Below are 24,564 nucleotides of genomic sequence, written 5' to 3' on the forward strand. Positions count from 1 at the left end.
CTCGGCGGGTGACAGGCCTCAGGCCCTTCTCCAGGGAGCAAGGGCAGTGCAGAGGGATTTCTGTCCCCATGAGGACGGTTGCAGGGCAGGGTCACCAGCTCTAAACCGTCTTTCTGCACCTGAGCGTGGGCAGGCGTCAGTGCCGTCCCCTGAGAGCGTCCCAGCTGGGACAGAGAGGGCGTCCTCCATGACAGGGGCCAGGAAAAGCTCTGCTCCTCAGCCTCACCTGGCTCCCTGCTGGAAGGAAGGATGGGAGTCCCGCTGCAACCTCCCCCCTGGGCCTGGCACTCTTGCTGTATCCCGGCCATTGCTGCCCAGGTGACCCTGCTGGGAGAAAGGCTGCAGATGAGACATTTCGACCAGCTCCATCAGTGTATCAGGTCATGCAGCTGAGCTATCAGAGCTGCCATCTAGCCCCACAGCTTCTCTGTAGCCTCTGCAGCGGGAATCCCAGTAGGCAGAGGGAAAACAGGCTTAGTGATGGCAGCCATCCATCGCTTCCATGATCCAGGCGTTAGGAAGCTCCCAGCCTCCCCAGCGAGCCTGCACACCCAGCTAAATAGTCCTAGGGAGCTGTTAACACCCATGTCCTCCTGTCCCTTGCTTTCCCCTGTGCACCCCTGCCCCTCTCCACTCTCCCAGCATCCCTTCCCGGATCCAGCTCTGCTGCAGGGCGATGCCAACCTTAAGGTGGACAATGTTGTCCAGCTTGCAGAGTGGCGGGGACAAGGGACATTTCGGAGAGGACTTTGGTCCACGTCCCAGTGGCAAAGCTGTCATCCCACCCCCGTGCTGGGAAAACGCTTGCTCACGCAGCTGCAGCTCAGCCCCAGCCCTTCCCAGCCGGGCTACACCCACGTCATTCCTCACGGACCCCGGGACGGAGTCCCACCCAGACACCGGAGCACAACAGTCTCCAGGGATCCCCCTGACCTGTGCCCCGAGGGCGGCCCACCCCTCAGCATCACAAGGACCAGGCAGGGGCAGGGACCGGCTTTTCCTCTCTGCTCCCCGCCTTGGTCACGGGGCAGAGCCACCACAGTGACCCGCACGGGCTGCCCTGTTGCAGGGCGACTCTCCCCCTGCTTGGGAGACTTCCCTGCTCATTGCTCCTGCTCCTGCCAGAGCTGCTGGGATGCACAGTCTCTGGGCTGCCTGTCCCAGCGCTTCCCAGAGGTCTTTCCCCATTACCTGGAGTCTCTGGAGTTGGTTTCAGCAGGGCCCGGGGCTGCCCTGGGAGGCTGGTGCCAGCCAGTCCCCCTGGCCTGGGCACCGGGGGGTGCAATGCAGGCCTCTGCCCAGCGCAGACCCTGCTGGGGGAGCAGCTGCTGCCCAGCCCAGTGGAGGCAGCAGCTTCAACAGCAGCATCTGACCCAGGAAGCTCAACTCTGGTACATGAGCAAAAGGGAAACCAGAGCAGCCAGCTCCCCTATAGCAACCACCAGAGCCCCCTGCCGGGGAGAAGCTCCTTAAACCGGCCTGTCCTTGTGTTAAAGGCTGGTGTGTGGGCGGGGGGGGCTTTCTTTTAATGCAGCCATTAATCAACTAAATTAGAGGGGGATTGTTCCATGAAGCTGCGCTGAGAAGCCTGATTCCCTCCCTCCCTCCCTCATCTACACAGAAGTTCAGTCTAGCTTCCCTTTTTGTAGCCTAGGTTGGCTGGTCCTCTGTCAGACACGTTCCCGGGGTAGATAGAGGATCCCCAGCTGAAGACAGGCAGGGTTGCCAACCCTCCAGGACTGTCCTGGAGTCTCCAGGAGTCAGATATAACTCTCCAGGAGACTGCTGAGAGTCACCAGGAGAGAAATGATAGGCATTCATTTAAATAAATCTGAAATGTTGAAGCTGATTTATACAGTAATTCAGTGGGTTTTTCATATATAATAGTAATGTGCATTTGCCTTCCTGACCTAACTGATACCAGTAACTGATATACTCAAGCATGCGGGCATATTTATGTTGTGTGGCATTACATCGTGATGAAACCTCCTGGAACAGATTCAAACAGAGTGGGCAACCCCAGTATTGCCAATCCCACCATGTCGAAAAGCATGAGACAAAATCTAAAAAATCAAGAGATTTGGACCGTAAATCACGATATGCTATTTTTGAAGCATGTGTGCGCGGTTCCCAGGCCAAAGGCAGTAGGGTGCAGAGCCCCAGCCTGCAGCAGGCAGCCCACCTCTGCCCCTTGCATAAATCTGGGTGGGGCACGTACCCCCATGCCTCCCCTGGTCCCAGGGCCCCATTCACCCCAGCCCCTGCCCCACTCCCTCCCTCACTGTGGGGGCCTCGATCTGTCCCCCTACCTGCCCCTTCCCTTTCCCTCCCCCTGCCCACCCCTTCCCCTTCACAGACTTACCAGCTTGGCACTCTCTACATGTGCCAGAAGAAAAAATCCTGAGATTTGATCTATCATGAGATCATGAGTCAGAGTTAATTTGACTTGGAAGTCAGGAGCCTCGTGATTTTTTCATGAGACTTGGCATTACTGCAACCCTAAAGACAGGGTCTGTCCTGGATGGCGAAAACCCCGGCAGGGGAATGACTCTCAACGCTTTTGTTAGAAATTGGAGAAGGAGCAGCCAGATCCCAGCGCTATGCTCTGAATTGAGGCAATGAAAGGGATCTGGCCAGGATCTTTCCTCCCTTTCCTGAAAAGGAACTGAGAACACCAGAGCAAATAAGCCAAAAACAAGCATGCCTGATGTGCAGCATTGCCAAGGGGTGTATAAGTCCTGCTAAATCACAGTCTTTCCTGAAAGTCTTGGGTGAAGTAGATGGGAAGCGTGACAGCTATCTGAGCTTGAGAGGTGCCAATTTTTTCACCAAAACAGCTCTCTCTCCTAATATTCATTGGGGATCGTATCAACAAAACCTGCAAAGTGCTTCCGAAACCTTAGTTACTCTCTCAGTTAATCAGGTAGCCCTTATTAACTCCTACGTAGCCGGCTTAGTTACTCTGTTGCTCTGGCACAAAGGAGATTTCCACAAGGGTAAAGTCCATCTATGCCAGAGACAAATCTTTCCTGGGTGCCCACGCATTACAAACCTCTGCACATTTTGCCCCACATGCAACGTGCGCTGCTTTATCTTTCTTAGTATGAGTATGCAGGTATACATATAGTGGAGGGGATGCGTGTGCGAGTGCATGCAAATCACCAAAGCAAAACAGTACCCTCATCCAAAGAGAAATAGAGATAAGGTCACTCAACTCTTAACTGGAAGGCACTTGAATATGATGGTGGTAGAATTGGTGCCTGTATGAACTAGAAACAGCTCACCAGCTAACCATAACCAGCAAGACCTGAATGTATAATAATGTGCTCAGCTTTTATGGTAATCGGTGAGAGCTTCTACTAAAATAATGAAATCCTTTTATTATGCAATCGTTTACCTCAAATTTTCCCTGAGGAACTCTTTTTCTAAGGTGCCTATATCTGTGCTGAGGGCATGCATCATTTTCCAAGAGGTACTCATGTTTAGGGGATCTTTATGGTATGGATGATACCTAATAGACAGAAGATCCCAGGACAGAGGGGAAAGATGATGTGGGGAAGGCACAACATGAAGATGCAGATCTGTATTATGGTCTGAGCTGTTAAATATTCCTTGTGTGACCTTGGACAAACTATTTAATCTTCTTGTTCTGCTGTCTGTCTGTGTACTTAGATGTAAACTCCCTAAATTAGGGAGTCTTTCTCTCTAGCTGCAGATCCAACCTATGGGAATACAAACAGAAATAGAATATTAGACAATTTTCACAAGTAAGAAATAATTGAGAGCCTATTGCTGATGATGTAGTGACTTTTTGAGTCTTTCAATCTAGTATCTCTGCCATGTGGGCTCCCAACTATGATCTATCCAGTCCGGCACCCTTTGAGAGAGCAAAGAAGGTGCAAGACTCCTCATCATATCTGAGCTTCCTCTGCTTCTTCCTCTCCAAGATAATGGTGATGCAATAAATGGTAACCAGGCTGAGTTTACCGGACATAACTTAGGGTTCAATGTCACTTTATCTGCCTTACTCATGTTTTTTTCTTAAATTTAGAAACTCCATAAAAAACACTGTGAGATTCATTGCCACTCTGGTTTCTATTTTTCATCATCCCAACATGCATGTTCAATGGCAAGAGGAAAACAAACCAAGATATTTTGAGATGCAGGATGAGCTAAATGCCTATCCTTAGAATACAGCTTCTTGGATGGAGTTGTAGGAGTGTCTCTAAAGGCACAACTAACCTTTACATTTCAAGTGTTGCTGCAACTCTTTCTTCAGGGACACATGCTCTGTCCCTCCCTGTAACACTCCTCCCCAATTCCCATATCACTTCCATAGTCACCTATTTCTGAAACAGGAGTATCTGGTTCCTAAATGCACTCTAGCGAACTTCGCACCAGTTGCAGCAATTCATTTGGTGTTGGCAGCTACCCTAAGGCTTGTGCACAAGTCCAAGAGGCTCTCACCCACTTTCTCCTGATAAAGCTAGATACCATCAGACAACCTGGCAGAGCCAAAGAGCATGGAAGCTTTGCTGATTGATGCAGAGATAATGTCACTCGAGAGCCAGAACCTGCACAAAATATCCAGGAAGAAAGTAAATGGGGTTGGGGCTGACAGACAGACTAGGGAAACGTGTTCAATTTTTGGCTCTGCCAGACTTCCCAGAGTCTCTGGGGATGTCATCTGGGACAGCTTTTCGGAAGTGATTTGCAATGTGACTTTAAAAAATGTAAATTGAGCCATAACCTCTCTGTGCATTGATCCCCCTTGTATAAATTTGAGATGACCTTTAATTTCTCCTTTTATGGCCATTTTCTGTAAGCTTTACACTGTAAGCTGTGCTGTTCACACTGTAAGTTTCTCAAGGTTTTTCCCTTATGTCCATCTAGCACAATGGGATCTTGATCTCAGTTGCAGCTTCCTAGCTTCTATTATGATACAATTAACATGACAATTGACTCCTAATAACTGGCAGGCTTTTCCACTGTTGCTCCGGGGGGGCTGTTGCTGATTCTCTGATCAAAAGAGCTATACCAACCTCATGTGAGGGAGCAATTGAATAGAGGAATGGTGAGTGGAGTTACCGTGCTGGCTGCACCTCTTGGGAATGAAGTAAATAAATGCTTCATAGAACCCACCCCCGCACCCTCCAACACCGCACCCCCCACCATCGCCTATTAGAGCTGAAGCCAAAGAATGCAACTTAACCTTCTGCATTATGCAAAATAATTCTTTATTGAGGATTTTGCCAAAACCTGGAAGCTGAAAGCTGCAAATCTGGGGCTTTGCAGTGTGCAAGCAACAACAGAGCCCCCTCCTTAGAGTGAGTCAACCTCAGAGTCTCTCTTGAGAGGCCCCCAATAAAGAGGTCAAATCCAGAAATACTCTTTGTCTGGAGAAACACTCCTGCTTGCTCACTGAGAGTCTGTGCTCTAATTCCTACTTTGGGAAGCTATTTGTTAATGACAGAATCATAGAGAAGTAGGGCTTGAAGGGACTTTAGGAAGTCACATCCAGTCCAACTTCCTGCTCAAGGCAGGATCATTCCTATCTAAACTGTCCTATATAAGTGCTTAGGCTGTGTCAGTTTTCCCTCTCCAAGGGCTGCTCCTTCCCCAACATACTCAGTGCCTTCAACAGGGCTTTAAAACTTCCACTACAGCCACCAAATCAAACCTGCAATTCAGCATCATAACCTCTACCCCTCTGCTAGTGCCTTATTCTCCTTTCTCAGGAGAGTCCTGTCCTGTTCTGCTGGTGAGAATTAGATGGAAGGGGAAGGGTGTCCTGACAAAATCCTCCCAGCCCCTGAGCAGAGTCAGGCTTGGATCCCATTGGTGTGGCCCATTACTCAGCAGAAGCTACAATGGGAGGCACAGGCCCTTCTGCCTTCTCTGTTTCACATTGTCCCAGCAAGGTGACACCCTCAGTACGGCTCAATACAGGAATGTCCAACTGTTCTGTGCTGAGAGGACACGATGCATCTGGGTTCTCCAGGGCTGCTGTTCCTGAAGCAAAGGTGGGGAGTGGAGATGGTGGATCTTGGTGACCAGACACTGATGCTTCTGTCACAGGCTGGGGAGGACCAGTGGCTGCCTCAGGGTGGCTCTTGCTTTTGTGTGCAGTAACGTTGTCCTTCTTCTCAAACTTTTTGCCACAGATGTCACAGGAGAACTGGTAGAAGGAGTCAGCATCATGCTTCTTCATGTGCCAGTTCAGGGAGGCCTTCTGGCGGCAGGTGAAGCCACAGATCTCACACCTGGAGGGACAAAAGATCAGCAGGAGTGCACAGCAAAAGAAAGGCCGGACAGGAATGTCCAACGTAGGCTGTGTAGTGTGTGTAGTCTACAGAACAGCAGCACAGAGTGCAGCCATGCCAAGCACCCCAAGATGCAAAGCTCTTAAGCTATGTCTATACCACTTTTTCCTGACTTTGGGTCTGCTGCTGAGAAAAATAGGCTCTGTCCACTTGCTGATGCCTAGAGCAGCTGTGAGTGCCTCCCTTTCACACTCTTGCAGGCCACACTCTGGTTCTCAGTAGAAGATGCGATGGGCATTAGTGCAGGTCCTATATATAGCGCTTCCTGTGATACTGCCACAGGGAGAAAGGAACATCAGGTCTCTACTATCTCACTTGCTTCTGGTCTTTCTCCCCAAAGAACAGTGTGAGTAATTTTAACACTGGTTGTTTTGCATTACTTTTCTCTCTTTGGCTGGATTGCAGTTATGTTGTTTATTTGGACTTGTACATGAAATTATATCACTCTAATTTCACCTTTGTCTTTAGGTAACCCTGTCAAATACCCACATGTTAAATAACTGATTAATATTAACAGTCTGATGAAATAGGCTACAGGAGATAAGGACACAGGCACCGCCACAGTGGGTCAGACTTTGGGTTCATCTAGTTCTGTATCCTATGACAGTGTCCAGCAACAGCTATTTCACAGGTAGACTCCCACGGTAGCTGATATGGAATAATCAGCCCTAAGTCCAGGTCTCATCCTGATCTCTCAAGATTTAGGGATCAGCAGGAACTTTTGTGCATACATTTAAATTTCCCTCCCAAAATATGTTACTGTTAATATTGGAAATCCCAGACATTCCTGATATCCATCTAAATGCCCCATTGCTGTCTGGGATATTGCTTAGTTCTTGCTATCAAAGACTTCTCATGGTAAAGAGTTTCAAAGACTAGATACATGTGGTGAGGAAAGGTACCCCCCCAGCTTGTTCTTTTGTTACAAGGCAAGATACATTCCCAATCTACCTTCCCTGGACTATTCTTTATTGTAGAGTGATAGGCATTTATCCCACCTCCTCTCAATCCCAATCTCTATTTCAGATCTTGTTTGTTTTTGTCATCTCTCTCTGAACTCCCTCCTCAGTTACCATATCCAATCAATACAGAAGCAAGTATCTTGGGGGAAGCTGTATTACTGATTTATTGAAAGAGATTATAATGTTTTCCAAATGATTTTTCACCCCATTCCTGATCCACCTAAACCTTTTTGCTTTTTGTGAGCACATCTCCACACTAAGAAAACCTGCAGCCCGATTTATTTCTGTCCTGCACCTTGTTCCATCCATGGGACCACTGCAAAGTGGATGTCAAATGCTACTTCACAGTGAGTATAAAGTACTTCTGGGTTTCATAAAGTAGCACTTTCATCCACATTGCACTGGAGTATAGGACTCCAGTGGGCGCAGGGCAGCAGAATACACTGAGGTAGGGAGATGCAGTGAAAGATGGTGTTTTGAGAACACAGACAAAAGCAGAATGCTTGTGTATCATTCTAAATCTTTTGAGCTTGTAGCTATGTTTTGAACACCACCACGCATATTCTCAAATCCATGGCACTGGAAGAAAGGGAGAAAGTTTCTAGGCCAACTTTGAGGGCACTGAAAGCCACAGGATGCCCTAAATCTGGAGAGTTTTACTTCAGCAAAGATTTATTGGGAAGGAATTCAACTTTTGTATGATGAACTGTGTCACTTATGTGCAGGTTATTATTGGAAGAACCAGATGCCCGATTGCTTATTGGAGGCTTGGTTAGGAGAAGCATCAATTTAGGATGAGTACTAGTGTGGAAGAATGGTGGAAGCCTCACTGTGTCATTGACAGCCCTAAGGACTACACTTCCCAGGTCCCACCCCATAAGATCAATCAGTAGGATCTAATTGGCTGTTTCCATCTTTAGTCTCTCAATGTTGCGATTTCTGGGGAAAGACAAAGGAAGAGACTCAAGTGTAGCAGGTAGGTCCAGGTGGTGCTACTTACTGAAGGGGTTTTTCTCCTGTGTGGATGCGTCTATGGATGATCAAGTTGCTGCTGGGGCAGAAAGAGAGGGCACAGAATTCACAGATATAATCCCGTTTGTGCGGAAAGAGCGGGCACAGAATTCACAGATATAATCCCGTTTGTCTGCAGGAGACAGGAGAGCAGGTTACTGGGTGCTCAAGCTCAAAGGGGTATTTTACCCAGAGAAAAATAAAGAATAAAGTAACAGGAGGTGACAGGGGACAGGGTTCCTGAGGGTGAAAAGCACAGTGCTGCCATAACGATACATATGAGGAATCTGGGGTGGTAAAAGGGCAGGGAGAGGGAAGAGCAGAGAGGGGCTGTAGGTCAGAACGAGGGGGCACTGGTCTGAGGAAACCTCACCCCAGAAAGGCAGAGGACTCTGTGCTTGAGGACTGAGGTGCATTTGCAGAGCTGCATTAGGACGCAGAGGCCAGAATACGTGAGATGTGAGGGGGAGCTGAGGGCTGGGGCCTACAGATTGGGACGGAGAAGCACTGGCAGAACGGGTGACAGGGAGGGGTAGTCTAGAGCTGCAACAGTAAGGGACCAGTGGGTCAGGGTAGAGGAGTACTGGGGGTACTGTATATGTGGGGAGCATAGCACTGATATAGGTGGGATGTGACTTGAGGCTTCAACCCCTGGACTCAGGCAGACTCACCGCTGTGCAGTTTCTCATGTTCTTTCAGGTGCTTCTTGAAGTTGAAGGACTTGCCACAGCTAGGTTCAGAACAAGTGAAGGTTTTCTGGTGCACGTGTTGATATTTTTTGTGGTGCTGCCATTTGGGGGGGAGGGGGCGGGGAAAAGCAAAGGGCAGGGTTACCTAAAATCCTACATACCCCACAGGTCCATCCATAGTTTTTATCTAATCAGGTGTCCCACCACAGTGAGGATTCAGTGGGAATGCTTTACTGGCATGCTGAGGTATGCTGGCACCCCCAGTACAGAAGGGAACCTGGCTGCCACCATCACCCATCCGTATGGCTCAGATTCTCCAACAGGATGGTGCAGAGTAGTCCAGCCTCCCTGGCTTATTTGACCTTTCTCCTGAGGCTGTCAGCAAAGAAGGCCCACTAGACCTTATTCCAAAGTCTAGTGCAGTCAGAGGGAACCTCTCCATTGAAGTTAGGCTGTACATGCTCTGGCTCTGCTCAGAATTGGGCTAACAACACACGGGCTCATTTCACTGAGCAACCAGTCAGTCAGGAGCAACACAGGCTTATGTGAGAACTGAGCTCCCTCACCCTGCTGTGGCTAATATGCTGGGGTCTGAACCAGAGACCTGCAGAACTAAAAGCATGAGCTAATGCAATTTGATCTGAAAAGTCAAGGTTATCTTACTGGATTGATAACAGATACAAATACTTGGTAGATCAAGACTGCGCGAAACATTTAATACAGATACTAACCTATGGGTTGTCTTGATACAACTGAAAGGGTAGTCAGCCTGGAAGAGTTCTTAAGCCCTGTGGCTGGGCTGATGCTAGTACCCTAAGCACAGTACATCCCATATCTCAGTGAGGACAGGATAGTGGCTATGACCAGATATTCTCCCCACCCCCTGAATTAACTAGCCTGTCTACACTACATCTGTGCTGAGTACAAAACTGTGCCATGGAGCACCGCCATTCACTCATTTCTACATAGCATGCATCAGAACTTTATCAGGGCAGTTCTAAGCTATCTGCACTGATTATGCTCCATGAAGCACACACAAGACAGACTGAGCAGGGCTCTGGGCGTCTGCTCAAGACCTTCCTAAACAGCCTATACTGCTTAAATATCGATGCTGGCACATGCTGAACAGGAATGGATTGGCAGGGCATGCTTCTCGATAGTAGTGCCACTCTGCGCAGAGAATGTAGACAGCCAATGTGTCACTTACGTTCAGGTACTGGCGGTTGGAGAAGATCTTGCCACAGCCCTCATAGTCACAGAGGAGGATCTCACGTTTGGCTGCTTTCCTGCAGAGAGAAGTGTGTGTGAAAAGCTGCTAGTGGAAAGAAAGAAGCAATGTTTCCTACTTGTAGTAATGACTGCAGGATATTTGAGAGACAGGATCCCATTCAAATGCACCTGGGTTCTTAAACCCATCCTCTTTTTGCCCCATCTTATGGACCTTCCTTCAGGCCACTTCCAATCCATCTCCTTTTCTGCCACCCCTCCCTGGTTCTTCCCCTGCTCACCAGCTGCTTTTGTCACCTTTCCTCAGTGGCTTCTGACATCTGGCAAAAGTTCCCTTCATCTCCCTGACTTAACAGCTCTCCATCTTTTTTCAACCTCAGCTGAAAAGGCCTCTTTCCTCCTGTCTGTTCCTTTCTCTGACTTCATCTTGTTTAGCTGTATAAAGTATTTGGGAATAGGGTTTGGACAAAATACACCAGTAGTAATGTTAAAGGTGCGAATGTGTGCATGTGTTTGGGGACCTGCAATGGGCAAATGGGAGTTAGTCACCCCCCTCATGGAAGATGCCAAATCATAAGCATAGAGCAGGGGTGGGCAAAATGCAGCCTGCGGGCCACATGCGGCCCGCCAGGCCTTTCTTTCTGGCCTGCGGGGCCCCTAAAAAATTTAGAAAATTAATATTTATCTGCCCCTGGCTGCCTGTTATATGGCCCTCGATGGCTTGCCAAAACTCAGTAACCGGCTGCCTGTCATATGGCCTTCGATGGCTTGCCAAAACTCATTTCCACCTGAAATAATTGCCCACCCCTAGCATACAGGGATGTGAGAAAAGTTTAGGAACACTACAAGAAGTGATGCTGAAGAGGCAAGAGAAACAGGAGGGAGGGGGAAAAGAATAGAACAAAGGGCCTGCCAATATTTGGGAATCTGAGAGTCTGATTGGAGTGAAAAGCCCATTGCTTGAGTCACTAAAAAGCAAGTCAGGGAAAGTCCTGGACACTGGGCGAGGGGGAGAAGTTGCTGCGTACAATGACCATATGTGGGGACTGAAAGCAGTCTGTTGATCCACTGAGAGGTCATACAGACAAATCTTCCACCCATCACAGGAAGTAGCGCAAATGCTCAGTAGAACTGGGAACAAAGTGTCAAGATGTAGGGAGCATGGGTAAAAAAAAGAGCAATTGTTGGTCCAGCTGTGTTACCAGAAATGTTCTCAGGTTAGACACCCTGCTAAGTGTCAGTCCCACTGTCACAGGACTGAGTCCTCACCTGATTCTTTTGGGGCCAATCTGCGCCACGTCCTCGTCACTGCGTTGTCCCCGCTTCTTGCAACTACAACAGGAAAAAAAGACAAACAGGCTGAAAACTCTCTTCAGTAGGCTGGAATTCTCTCCTCTTTCCCAGTCAGTGCTGTATCACTTTCTCTCCAAACTGTTTCTATCTGCCTGCATCATCCCTTTCTGTACACAAGCCCTCTCCCTCTTTATTTGCTATAACCACCTCTCACTTTGCTGGCCCCAAATGCAGAGCGTTTGCAAAATGGCAAAGGAGACTGAAGATGCTGAGCAATCCTTGGGGGCAGGATCTCAGCTCCCAGCCCCCTCCTATAGGAAGGGGTTTCAAGATCAAGTTTAATTTTGCTAAAAGGCACACCGGTGGCCTGCTCTCAAGACTCACTGTAGAAAAGCGAAGGATCCAATATTTCTTTTCCAGGAAACAATAAAAGGTTTTGAAAGAGCTCAGGAACCAGCTTAGTTGTGCCTAGCTTGCCAGGAGACAAGATCAGCTCAGACACCAGAGTCAATACAATATGAAGGCTCCAATAAACTCTTCACACTGCTATAAACAAGGTCACCCGTAGACACCTTGGGAAATCCAATCTATATGGGCAAAGTGCATCACCGACACTGAAACACCAGTGAAAGAGAATGCAGTTTCATTCCAAATATTTCCAAGCCCAGGAGCATTTAAGTCTGCTCTGATCAATTCTGGGACTGAGGACCTAAAACAATCTTTGGTCAAAAGTTCAGGGTAGTCAGTGAAATCAGTCCTGTTTTCCTTGACCTCCAAATCTTGCTGGCTGTCATATGAACAGTGTTTCTTCCCAATCATTGGAAAGGGCTCATGTCTGAAGTAACCTCACCAATGTTGGGTCTTGCTTGCTATGAATGCTGGGTGTTTCCATGGAGTAGCTGCCTACATGTTGTAGGATAAGGGCAAACCCTGTCATTTTGATAAACATAACCATTGCAGAAAGGGTACAGAACTCAATCCAAACAGCCACTGGTTACTGGAGTAGATAATGTTTCATGTAAGCTCCTCAAAGTCACCCACAGACAACATTGAAAGTTTGCTAGATAAGACTCACTAGAAGCCTCCCTGCCCCATGACAGAGACCAAAATATCACCAGTTGTAGGAGGACAACTCAGAGCAGGTTACAAATGGTAGTGTGTCTTTGTTCTTAGTGATGGGTATTTATACATGTGCTCCAGGAGCAGGGGCAGGGAGACTTTAATTAGAGCTACTCCAAGAGCTGCTCCAATTAAAATGCCTGAAGTGTCTTGTGTATCACTGTCTCCACGCTTAATAATGGAGGTGGGGGCATGTTAACTAAAGCTCATTCAACAAGCTTTAGTTAAACCTCCCCCATCTCCATTTTTAAGTGCAGGGATGCTGATACGCGAGACACTGGTGTCTGCTTGAGCCCGGTAATTATCACACTCCAGTAGACTCAATTAATTGAGCCTGCTCCAATGCACTGTAAGTACAGTGTCACAGCAGCCTTGCTGCTTATGTATAGGCACCCTGTGTCTCCACACAAGTAACTGCATGTAACCCAATCTGTCTGTCATACAGAGAGTACTTCATAGTATAAGATCCTACACGTGTCTGAGATGTCAGGGAAAAAAAAACCACTATTAGAAATAGCAAACAACTGCCTAGTTGGGAGATTACACTGGAAAGCAGATACCGAAGGAGTTAAGATTGCAGTTTTTGGTACCACCCAAATTCTGACTACTCAAGAGTAAAGGACTTCCTGGCTTGCTGCCTGCCTGCCTCAGAGCTGGGAGCCTGGCAACAGTGGGCACGTCTACATGAGATGCTTTACTGGGCATCAGACTAATTTACTGTGCTGTCAGATAGTCTTGTCAGATACAAGTGGCATGAGGTAAAGCAGTAATTTACTGTGCTGTCATGCACTTGTAGATGGTGATGTCAGGATTAATTTACGCTAGCTGAGCCAGAGTATATTTGGTCGCATTAATTTTACATGTTGATTTACCCAGTGAAGGCACAGAGCCTGCAGACTGCCTGCTACAGAGGCATGAAGCCCTAGATTGAGGCTCTGCATCAGACTTACAGGCTTGGTGGCACCAAACTGACTAGCACCATGACTAAAAAGGACCAAGGGGTAATAATAGACCATAGTATGAACAGGAGCCACCAGTACGATGCTGTAACCAGCAAGGCAAACAATACTCTGGCATGCATCAACCGATGCATCTCAAGCAAAACCAAGGAAGTGATTCTTTTGATTTACTCGGCCTTGGTGAGACCACAGCTGGAGTACTGTGTCCAGTTCTAGGCGCTGCACTTCAACAAGGACATGGAAAAGCTTGAGAGTCCAGAGAAGAGCCACCCATACGATCAGAGATTTGTAAGGTAAGCCATACAAGGAAAGGCTGAGGGACTTGGGCCTCTTCAGCCTAAAGAAGAGAAGGCTGAGAGGGGGCTTGGTAGCAGATTATCACTACATCAGGCGAAAATAGCAAAGCCTCGGTGAACAACTGTCCACCAGAGCACCTTTGGGGAAAACCAGGAGTACTGCCACAAACTCCTGGAAGACTGTTTCAGGCTTAACATTAGGAAAAACTTTTTTGCAGTTAAGGGTGTCCAGACTGTGGAATAAACTCCCTCCAGAGGTGGTGCAACCACCTACCCTGGAAATCTTCAAGAGGAGACTGGACAATCACCTCGCTGGGGTCACCTAACCCCAGTTGTCTGCCTAGTGCAGGGGGGCTGGACCCAATGATCTTGCAAGGTCCATTCCAATCTATGAATCTTGTGACCACATCCCTTAAGGAATAAACATGATACGTAATAAGAATGTAGTCAGAAAGCTTAAGATTTCCATGCAAAATGGAACTATCAGAAACTTTCAGAAGGCTGCCACCCTTGAGGAGACCCCTAAATCCACGGTGTTCTATAGACTTGTTCATAATTGCATGATAGAAATTAAAAACCCTTCAACCTTAAGTCAACACTAGATAATAAGAGCAGAAGATTTTTTTTTTTTAAACTGTTGAGAGTCATCTTAAAATAAATTACTTTCCACCATAAACAATACCTAAAACTTGCAGCTGTTTACATGATCACAAACAAAAACATTTATTAAAAATACAAAGACATTAGTACACAATTTTGCAAAAAATTCTAACACACAGGATAAAATTCAGTCGTTACTATGTTGTTCTGGATTAACAGATTTTCTGTCTGCATTATCCATCTTCCCATGTACTTTTTGTGGTCACTTTCTGCTGCTGTTCTGTTGTGGATGTCCTTCAAAAAAAAAAGGAACAAAAACACAGATGTTAGAAAATAGTGAATGATTTTGTGAATAAATAGGCATAAAATACCAATAATGTTGTCAACATCTCTCTAGCTGCTGTAATGGTAATTTCTACCACAAAAAATACTGTTACAGTTAGAGGTCAGCATGTAGCTTATTGGATCAAAGCCATCATTTCCTTTAAAGGGACACCATTAACTTGAAGTTTAAAAAAAATAAAAGACTAAAGGAAGCAGATGCTTTGGCACTGCACATGCTCCTGTGCTGATCAATAAAAGGTTGTCTACCTTAAGTACTTCTGAAAGTTCACTAGGTGCCTAGCTGTAAGTGCATCATTAGGTACCTAGATACTTTTGTACATATGGTCCTAAATTATAGCTAGAGTGCTGCCAAATGCACAAAATAAAGAATCTAGAAAAAAAAGAAGACAGGAAGAAAATAATCTCTTTCAGGTTTCAGAGACTGTAGGAGCAACTTGTGCCTAAAAATCTTCTGCCTTCAAGTATGATTTTTTAAGTGGACAGTGTTCCTCTAATAATACAACTAAAACAATAGGGCAACAAAAACAGAAATGAAAATGTATAATTTACCATCATTCTCTGCTGTGCTTGGACTGGCTTCTTTAGCTCTTGTTCTCTACTGCTAGCAAGCTGTTTCAAAAACTGCGTAAAAAAAATGAACAGACCTTCAATACAAAACTGAAACTACACAAAGCATCTAGAAATAAAAAATAGAAAGCAAGTCTTGCATGGTTCATACTTACCTTGAAATGTATTTGGGTGTATATTTTGGTGTTGCTCCTCTTTCCCCATAGCTCACACAAAAAACAAACTTTAAGAGACAGTTGAGGGTAAAAAAGAAACCAACCAAAAACAACCTCCCCCCCGCCCAAACCAAAAAATTAATAAATGTTAAGTAGCTCCAAAGAAAAATGGTTTCCTGTCGTCATTTTAATGAAAGTGTGGAAACTATAACTCTTGTTCAGTTGCTGTGTAAGGCCCCAGTGAGCAAGGGACTTAAGCAGGTGAGCTATTCTATTGACTTCTAAGGGATTATTCATCTGTCTAAACGCGGAGAGACAGACACAGCAAAATTTAAGCATGTTGTTAAAATGGATCTTAATAACCTATCATACACTAAGGGACCATTTAATGATGGTTTCTTTTTATTCTTTTCAATAAAGGTGGAACTGGGTCCAATCAACACACCCAAGCTTAACTTTGCTTCCTTGAATCTTCAGATACCAACTCAAATGCTAACATTAGAAGCTTGTACTGAAACCGATACACACTTTCTTATGAGTAAATCCTTAGCACTGTTCATCAAGTACACACTAATAGCTCATTTACTACACAAAATGTTTAGAAATTCACTTACACTGCTCCAAAGTCCCAGACATCACAGTTGAAATATTTATTACAGTAAAAAAGGCATGGCACAGACAAGTTGTATTCAGAGACAAATAACTTTGCCTTTTCCTAATTTATCATTCCAGAACAGCTGTTCTCGACCTTTTTAAACAAAAGCAGCACCTTGGAAAATGCTAACTCTTAGCTTCCACTTGTATTTCGACTGTAGAAAAATAACAGAAAGGAATTCTTCTGTTGCAAACTCCTCAAGTAGACCATAACAGGTCAGAATATTTTTGACACTATGGATATCCATCTGAAATCCTGGGTTTATCTTGTGAATCATATGTAGATGTTTGTCCACCTAAAAAGTCCTAATGTTGTGCAGCATCCCATGGTACCCTTAAAAAGATGCCAGAGGACCCTTGTTAAGAATCACTCTTCTAGAATAAATACATGTATGAATGCTAGAGGGCCAGCAACACATCAGAGACCTACCTAGCCATTCTTCTCTTTATGAGGTGGGTAGGATGTCAGTACACTGTTTTGTACAGCTCAGGCAAAGTGGCCATGTTCTGGCTAACAACGACCGTTACCGAAATCCTTGTGTGTCAGGAAACTTGTCACAAGTGGACATGACTTCTATAGCAGCCTCATGCCCTCAAGTACTGGGGTGCAGAGCGTGTAGTGGTAGATTGCCATGCCAATCCTCCATCGATATTACATCACGCTGGGTCACTTGTACTTATGCCATAAATAGAGTAGCTTCTCTAGTGCTCTACCTGATGCTAGGGGTGTGTTGAAAGGCCAGGGAGTTGCTACTGGTTGTACAACAGAACAGCTGTGACACTGGGAAGAAATTCAATCCTGGTATATTTCTTACATCTTATTAAGACTTTGTCTTTTTCCTCTTTCCAGACCCACACATCTTGAGCTTCCCTAGAACTATTATTCTAAATCTTTACATCCAGATTCCCACTGAAGTCAACAATGAGTCAGATCCTCACGTGGTCCATACTGCAATGGCCTAGTTACTGTATCCCATAACACAAGGATCTCATGCCGCCCCTCCATTCTAAGCCACAGACAACACAATAGTTCAGTGACACCTTCCATGTGGGCCTAGGGACAGTATGTGCAGCCAAAGCCAAATCCACTCAGCAGCATCTAGATGCTATTGCCAAGAGTCAACAACTGTAGCTCTCAGGACAGCCCCAAGCACATCCTAAAGCCTTCAAAAACACTCTAGAGGAAATAATGAAGCCAATGCCCATTACTGCTCAAGACTGATTCAATGGGCAGACTCACAAGGACAAATATCTGATAGTCAGGCATTCCAGCCCCTTCTCCTGTCAACTCACTGAGCTTGGCTCACATGTTTCTGTTCTCCTCATCACCCTACAGGCTAAGGCTGTCCTCCTCACTTGACCCTCTCTGTCTGCCTTCCCCTCTTACCTGGATCGTGCCCCTTTCTCCTCAGTGGGGCTACAGTTGGCTGTACTTGTCTCGTTAGGTGGCTGCTCCTCCTTTCCAGGTCTCTTGCGACCTTTAGCCTGGCTTTGTCGTCTTTGTAGCTCAGAATCACTAGATGGGCAAAAAAGACACAGGGTTTTTTTTTCCCCCCAACACGAGAAGGCTCTATTGACAGAAGAAGCTTGGTACAGGAAATAAAGGGACAGATCCCAATGCAAATGGGATGCGAGACAAAATACCTTCTCTGAGCCAGCAGAAAAAGAATAAAAGTTATTCATTAAGTGTTTGAACGACACAAAAATTCAGCATTAGGTCTGCTGGAGCAATTTTAGTTAGGCCTTCTTCCAACTCTCTCCAGGGAACGGGCCCATTATTCCCTTGTCCTTTACCTGATGCTAAACAAAGTCACACAGCAGCAGACATGAAAGGACAAGATTAGAAATCAGGATGCCCGGGTTCGGCTAAGTATTACAGCTATGAATACCTGTGTGGACAAGCTCCTTTCCCTTCTCTGCATTTGATCTGAGCCAGCAGCCTCATTAAAAAAAAAAAAAAAAAAAAAAAGGGCCTCACCGAATCTGATCTCACTTGCACCAGCATGAATTAGAAGCATAAACTCATCATTAAGTTCATGAACAAGTAATTAAATGGAAGTATACTGCTGTAACACTGCTACACGTTAAATTAGAGCACGGCATTAAATTAGGTCAAAAAGGGTTGGCAATGATAAAGAAGGGAAAAAAAGCAAGAAAGACCTGAGTTACTGGAAAAAAAAGAGGGCAGACTTCTCTGGTTTTATACTGCCTTCTTGCTTGCTGGGTTAATTGTGAAAGTAGGTTTGTAATGCTATATCAGGAAGGTTATGAATAGAACTGGGAAAGCTGCTGCTTCGGGGTGGGGTGGCTGCAGGTGGGTACAGGCTATGGACGTGGAGCTCTCCCACTGCCTGTGTGGACATGGGAGCCAGTTATGGGAGAACTCCGCTGTCAGCTGTGGAGCGAAGCCAATGGGGGTGGGGGGAAGCTGGCTGTACGAGCCACAGCTGCCCCCTGGTTCAGCCCTGGCCTTGGCTGGGACACACATCCAGAAGCCTGCGACAGCAATCATGGAGCACATAGATGCTGGGCAGGAAGCCACCGAGTCCCTTAGCCTCAATCTTGAGGCATCTTACTGCCTCTCTCCCCTCCCCAAAAGTCTAGAACACTGCTGCTGCCATGGGTGAGGGACAGACCAAGGAGAAAAGCAGGGCTGGAAGGGACCTCCCTGCTCACCAGGCCTCTAGTGGCAAGTCACAATTGTGCAGGGCAGGGGGGCCAGTCAGGTTTCTAGACTAAAGATGCGAGTGCTTCAAATTTCAAGCTAGCACTAATCGAATCAACATCTGCGTGGCTCAAAGTACAATATGTAATAAAGCCCACAGATAGGATTAGAAGTGGCTAGGCTCTATTCTAGCCTGACATCCCTTTCCTTTCCAACACAACCTATGCACAGATTCTACAGATGATACTTATCACCATTATTTACCTGTCTAATGAGGGGTGATAATTCTCATCTCGCAAATCATCTGTGTACGCGAGGTCATCCTCCTCAGTGAAGTCCTCATCGTCATCCTCTTCCTCCTCCTCCTGTGCATCAGAAGCCTGCTCTGGCTTCTCTTCCAATGCTGATGGGCTGCAAGAATTCAGCATGAGAGAAGAAGTTAAATAAAGCACATGTCCTTCATCTGCACTTCTTGAGAAGTGATCTTTGTGGTTACTGATCCCACTGCCTCCCCTAGCAGCCAGCTGTCCACCTCATCTATATGTCCCTGGGGGTTGTTGACTGCTTTCTCCTGAAACTGCTTGCAAAGGGGCTGATAAGCATGAACAGCACTGAAAGACGTTTGTTGTGCTAGGACAGGACTGAATCCACCACCTTCCTTCACACAGGGCACAATCTGATGGGAGTGACTGAGTGTCACTGCAAGCTTAGGGATGAGACAGCGCTACTCCCTATCCTGAAAACTTGCACAGGGAATTGGTAAGTGTCAGGGATGAATGATTAAATGAGGGTAAGAGCCAACACTCACCTCTCTGACCCTGCTGCATCAGTGCCAATCTCTGCCTCTTTCTGAGGAGCTGCAATGACAAGAAAACAAGCTGCAACTGATGGAGACAGGACACAGAACCATTTGGCTGCAATTTACACAGAAGGTTGGGGTAGTGATGAAATAACCACAACCCTGAGGGAAAAGGACAAGTCAGGATTTGGGGGGAGAAAAGTCAGGGTGAGTGATTCCAGAGTTCCAGACTGAATTTAAGTTCTTCTGCTTTAGGGCACAAAGCCAACACTAACTGACCAGGTGGAAGAGACTAGAAAGAAGTTATGGGTAAGTTGTTCTTACTAACTGTTTCATAGGAAGGACAAAAACTTTCTAAAGTGGACAGTATTAATAGCCAACACATGAAAAAGAGCTTGAGAGACCCTGGCCTGGCAATTTCTGTAGTTTAGCAGCATAAATGCTTTTACTTAGCTGAATGGCAGTTTGGATCTAAAAAGTCCTATTCAGGGTTTGGGTCTTAGCCACTCAACAGACCTGCCCTCCCCTCACCATGAATAGCAGGAGTAGCAGACATCAGATGGAGTGTTTTCACTAAGACCACATCCTCACAAAAAGAATCACTAACTTGGGGGACCCAATCACTTACAATACTGCTTACAAGTCTTGGTACCCACTCACCTGTCCAAAGCTGAGCTAATGTCTTGGATGGTTGTGGCTTTAATGTCCTGTCTTTGCTCCCATACCACAGTGAAGACCCTATACAGTCCAAGGCTTTAGCTAGGTTACAGGGTAGATGAGTAATTTTGACTATTTACTGAGATGGAGACATCCAAGCCAGGAACATCTGGGGGAGATGGAAATCAGTCATCTCACCTGAAGCAGGGGAGGGGGTGGCCTGCTTCCCAGGGTGGGAGCAAGTGTAAGGATTATATGGTCTTATTTGAAGAATAAGCAGTCATAATTACAGCTCCCCTTTGTCACTGCAGATCACAATAAGGTTCAAGTGGACCAGGGCCAAGATTATTACTGTGGTACAGAAGAGGGGATAGGGTAGGGCTGAAAAAAAAAGCTCTGAATTCGTGTTTCCAACAGGTGAAAGTCAGCTGGCCCACACTCTAGACTGACTGAGGATTTGGATTAGTATCAGAGCAACACCCATGGTAAAAAAAAAAGGGACAGCAGAAATAGAATCCTACATTCCAGTGGGACAGAGGCCAGCTCGTTCTCCCCTTTGCACCCACTTTCAATCCCAAGCTTGCAAAGGGAGGCAGGGAATAGGAACAAGGATGCAGCTCGGTCCCTCACCTACACTGGAGTCACTGCTTCCTTTTCCTGGTTCTTTGTTCTGCTCTACTGCAGGTGGGCAATGAAGCTGCCGTTCATAGATTCATAGAAAATTAGGGTTGGAAGGGACCTCAGGAAGTCATCTAGTCCAACTACCTGCTCAAACTGGGACCATCCCCAACTAGATTATCCCAGGCAAGGCTTTGTCTAACTGGGTCTTAAAAACCTCCAAGGATGGAGATGACACAACCTCTCTGGGTAACCTGTGTTTTACCACCCTCCTAAGGAGAAAGTGTTTCCTAATATCTAACCTAAATTTCCCCTGCTGCCCCTTGAGACCACTGCTCCTTGTTTTGTCATCTGCCACCACTGAGAATGGTCCAGCTCCAACCTCTTTGGAACCACCCTTCAGGTAGTTGAAGGCTCCTATTAAATCCCCTTTCAGTCTTCTCTTTTCCACACAAAATAAGCCCAGTTCCCTCAGAAGTCATGTGCCTCAGCTCCCTAACCATTTTTGTTGCCCTCCACTAGACTACCTCCAATTTGTCCACATCCTTTCTGCAGTGGGGCACCCAAAACTGGACACAGTACTCCAGATGTGGCCTTACCAATGCCAAATAGAGGGAATAATCACTTCCCTTGATCTGCTAGCAACGCTCCTACTAATGCAGCCCAGTATATCATTAGCTTTCTTTGCAACAAGGGCACACTGCTGGCTCATATTTAGCTTACTGTCCACAGTAACCCCCCCAGGTCCTTTCAGTCAGTCCCCAGCTTGTAGCAGTGCATGGGATTGTTCCATCCTAAGTGCAGGATTTTGCACTTCTCCTTATGGACCCTCATGAGATTTCTTTTGGTTCAATCCTCCAATTTGTCAAGGTTTCACTGAATCCTAGCCCTACCCTCCAGTGCATCTACTACTCCCCCCAGCTTGGTATCACCTGAAAACTTAATGAGGGTGCGCTCTGTGACATCTTCCAGGTCATTGATGAAGACATTAGACAATACTGGCCCAAGGACTGACCCCTGAGGCACTTCACTTGATACCACTTGCCAACTAGACATTGAGCCATTGACCACTACATGATCCAGCAGATTTCTATCCACCTAACAGTCTATTCATCCTACCTGTACTTCCTTAGCTGGCCTGCAGGAATGTTGTGGGAGACCATATCAAAATCCTTGCTGAAGTCAAGTTACACCACATCCACTGATCTCTCTGAATCCACAGAACCAGTCATCTTGTCATAGAAGGCAATCAGGGTGGTCAGGCATGACTTGCCCTCAGTGAATCCATGTTTTTAAAAATAGATTCTTTGAAGACCGAAGGATGACTGGTCTGTAGTTCTCTGGATCCTCTTTCTTACCTTTCTTAAATATGGGGATTTTGCCATTTTGTATTTGCCCTTTTCCAACCATCCAGGACCCCTCATATCACCATTTTTCAAATATGATGGCCAGCAGCTCTGCAAATCAGCCAACTCTCTCAGCACCCTCAGGTGCATCCTATGTAGCCGCATAGACTTGTACACATCCAGCTTTTCTGAATAGTCCCTAACCTGTTCTTTCACCACAGTTGGCTGCTAACTTCCTCCCCAAACTGTACAACAGGTGCAGTAGTCTAGGAGCTGACCTTACCTGTGAACACTGAGGTGAACAAGGCATTGAGCACTGCAGCCTTTTCTGCATCCTCTGTCACAAGGTTTCCTCCCCCATTTAGTAGAGGATGCACACTTTCCCTGATCCTCCTCTTGTTGACATACTTGTAGAAACCCTTCTTGTTACCTTTCACATCCCTTGCTAGTTGCAACTCCAATTGTGCTTTGGCCTTCCTGACTTCATCCCTGCATTTCTAAGCAATACTCTTATAGTTCACCCTTGCTGTTTGTCCAAGTTTCCACTTATAAGCTTCCTTTTTGTGTTTTAGCTTACTGAAAAGTTCCCAGCTAAGCGCAGATGGTCTTCTGCCATGCTTGGTAGTCTGTCTGCACATTGGGATGGTTCCTTCCTGACCTGACTGGTTTCTTTAAAGAACAGCTAACTCTCCTGGACTCCTCTCCCCCTCAGACTGGTCTCCCAGACGATTCTGCCCATCAGTTCCATCAGCAAGTCAGTCTACTGTTCTGAAGTCCAGGGTCCATACCCTGCTGCTCTTCTTTCCTTCCTTTCCTCAGGATCCTAAACTAAATCATCTTGTGGTGGCTGCTGCCCAAGTTGCCATCCACTACTGCATTCCTCTCCAATTCTGTTTGTGAGCACCAGGTCAAGAAGAGCACGGCCCCTAGTTGGCTTCTCCAGCACTAGCACTAGGAAATTGTCCCAACACTCTCCTAGATTGCCTGCACACTACTGTATTCTCTTCCCAGCAGAAGTCAGGGTGACTGAAGTCCCCCATGAGAACCAGGACCTGTGACTGGGAAACTTCTGCTGCTGTTTGAAGAAAACCTCATCCACCACTTCCTCCTGGTCTGGCAGTCTGCAGCACACACCCTAACCCAGAGACTTTCAAACAGGCTTGTCTCCAGTTTTATACTGGAGATCTGAGCAACCATAGAGCTCTTTTACATAAAACACAACTCCTCCTGCCAAGATGCTTTTCCCTCTTGTCAAGTGGATCCTGTCTCTTCCTAGCAATCCTTCTCCTTGGCACAACATCTTGTGGTCAAAGCCAAAGCCCTGCTGGTGACATCATTTGTGTAACCATGTATTGATCTGCAAGATGCATCCACTCCTGCCCAGCCCCTTCCCCTTGACCAGAAGCATCAAGAACATTACCTGAGCCCCCGTCCCCTTCACCCTTGCACTCAGAACCCTGCAGTCCCTTTTGATCTGCTCAGGGTCTCCCCTGGTGGTATCACCGGTACCCACATAGATGAGCAGCATGGGGTAGCAGTGAGAGGGCCGGATGAGTCTCGGTAATCCTTCTGCGACATCTTGGATCTGGGCAAGCAGATCTCCCAGGATGACAGGTCAGGCAGGCAGATGAATGCCTCTTTCCTCACCATGAAAAGGGAATCTCCCTCACACTCCCCCCCCCCCATCACTTCTTGGTGGCAGGGATCTTGATCCTTCCAACCTTGGGGAAGCCTGTCCTCCTCCACCAGTGGAAAGCACACCTCCTCCTCTGTTGCTATGGCTCCATACCTGTTCTCTAAGCAAACTGCTGCAGGTGGAGATGAACATCTTTGCTTGCTGCCAGAGGTCCCAAGCTTCAACGCTCCTGGGAGTCCATGTCCTCTCCCTTCTTTAGGGTTGCCTTTGGCAGCCCTTCCTTCACAGACTAAGAGGTCTCCTCCAGCACTGAATCAATAAAGTCCTCATGACAGAGGATACTTCAGAGCCTTGCCACCTCCTCCTATAGCTCTTTTGTCTGCTCCTTGAGGGACACCACAAGAAGGCACCCCTCACATCACAGGCACTCTCCTATCTGGATGTCACTGGAAGGAATCTGCAAGCTGCAGTCTCCACAGCACCAAACCAGAAAATGGGTGGAAGCCTCAGCAGTGAGTGGTTCTACCTGGACAGACACTTTACAGATGGATCAGAGGCATTGACAGTGGCTCTGGCATTACAGTGTTCTCTAGCCATTTCTCTGGGCCTCTTTTTCCATCACCTCTCTTGCTGCCCTTCTTCC

At 46.7% G+C, this 24,564-nt stretch overlaps 2 protein-coding genes across 3 annotated transcripts in view; both read right to left on the reverse strand.

Moving 5' to 3' along the window:
- The window catches only part of LOC106721795 (zinc finger protein 449-like), an 8,013-nt gene extending 6,627 nt beyond the window's left edge, over nucleotides 1-1,386 (reverse strand). The window contains exons 1-2 of the mRNA XM_014526454.2: nucleotides 1,192-1,386; nucleotides 1-327 (exon numbers count right to left, since the gene is read on the reverse strand). Coding sequence (XP_014381940.2) covers nucleotides 1-308 — 308 coding nt within the window. The 5' untranslated portion in view covers nucleotides 309-327; nucleotides 1,192-1,386. The remainder of the gene's footprint in view (nucleotides 328-1,191) is intronic.
- Nucleotides 1,387-5,220: 3,834 nt separating this feature from the next.
- ZNF692 (zinc finger protein 692) overlaps nucleotides 5,221-24,564 on the reverse strand; it is a 22,782-nt gene continuing 3,438 nt past the window's right edge. For both annotated transcript variants that reach the window (XM_025193445.1, XM_014526459.2), the window contains exons 5-13: nucleotides 19,674-19,722; nucleotides 19,130-19,276; nucleotides 17,588-17,716; nucleotides 11,482-11,544; nucleotides 10,193-10,271; nucleotides 8,968-9,082; nucleotides 8,385-8,429; nucleotides 8,286-8,340; nucleotides 5,221-6,263 (exon numbers count right to left, since the gene is read on the reverse strand). In XM_025193445.1, the coding sequence (XP_025049230.1) occupies nucleotides 5,852-6,263; nucleotides 8,286-8,340; nucleotides 8,385-8,429; nucleotides 8,968-9,082; nucleotides 10,193-10,271; nucleotides 11,482-11,544; nucleotides 17,588-17,716; nucleotides 19,130-19,276; nucleotides 19,674-19,722 (1,094 nt within the window). In that variant the 3' untranslated portion in view covers nucleotides 5,221-5,851. The remainder of the gene's footprint in view (nucleotides 6,264-8,285; nucleotides 8,341-8,384; nucleotides 8,430-8,967; nucleotides 9,083-10,192; nucleotides 10,272-11,481; nucleotides 11,545-17,587; nucleotides 17,717-19,129; nucleotides 19,277-19,673; nucleotides 19,723-24,564) is intronic.

Source organism: Alligator sinensis, unplaced genomic scaffold (assembly GCF_000455745.1).
Source record: "Alligator sinensis unplaced genomic scaffold, ASM45574v1 scaffold1307_1, whole genome shotgun sequence".
Taxonomy (NCBI): Eukaryota; Metazoa; Chordata; order Crocodylia; family Alligatoridae; genus Alligator; species Alligator sinensis.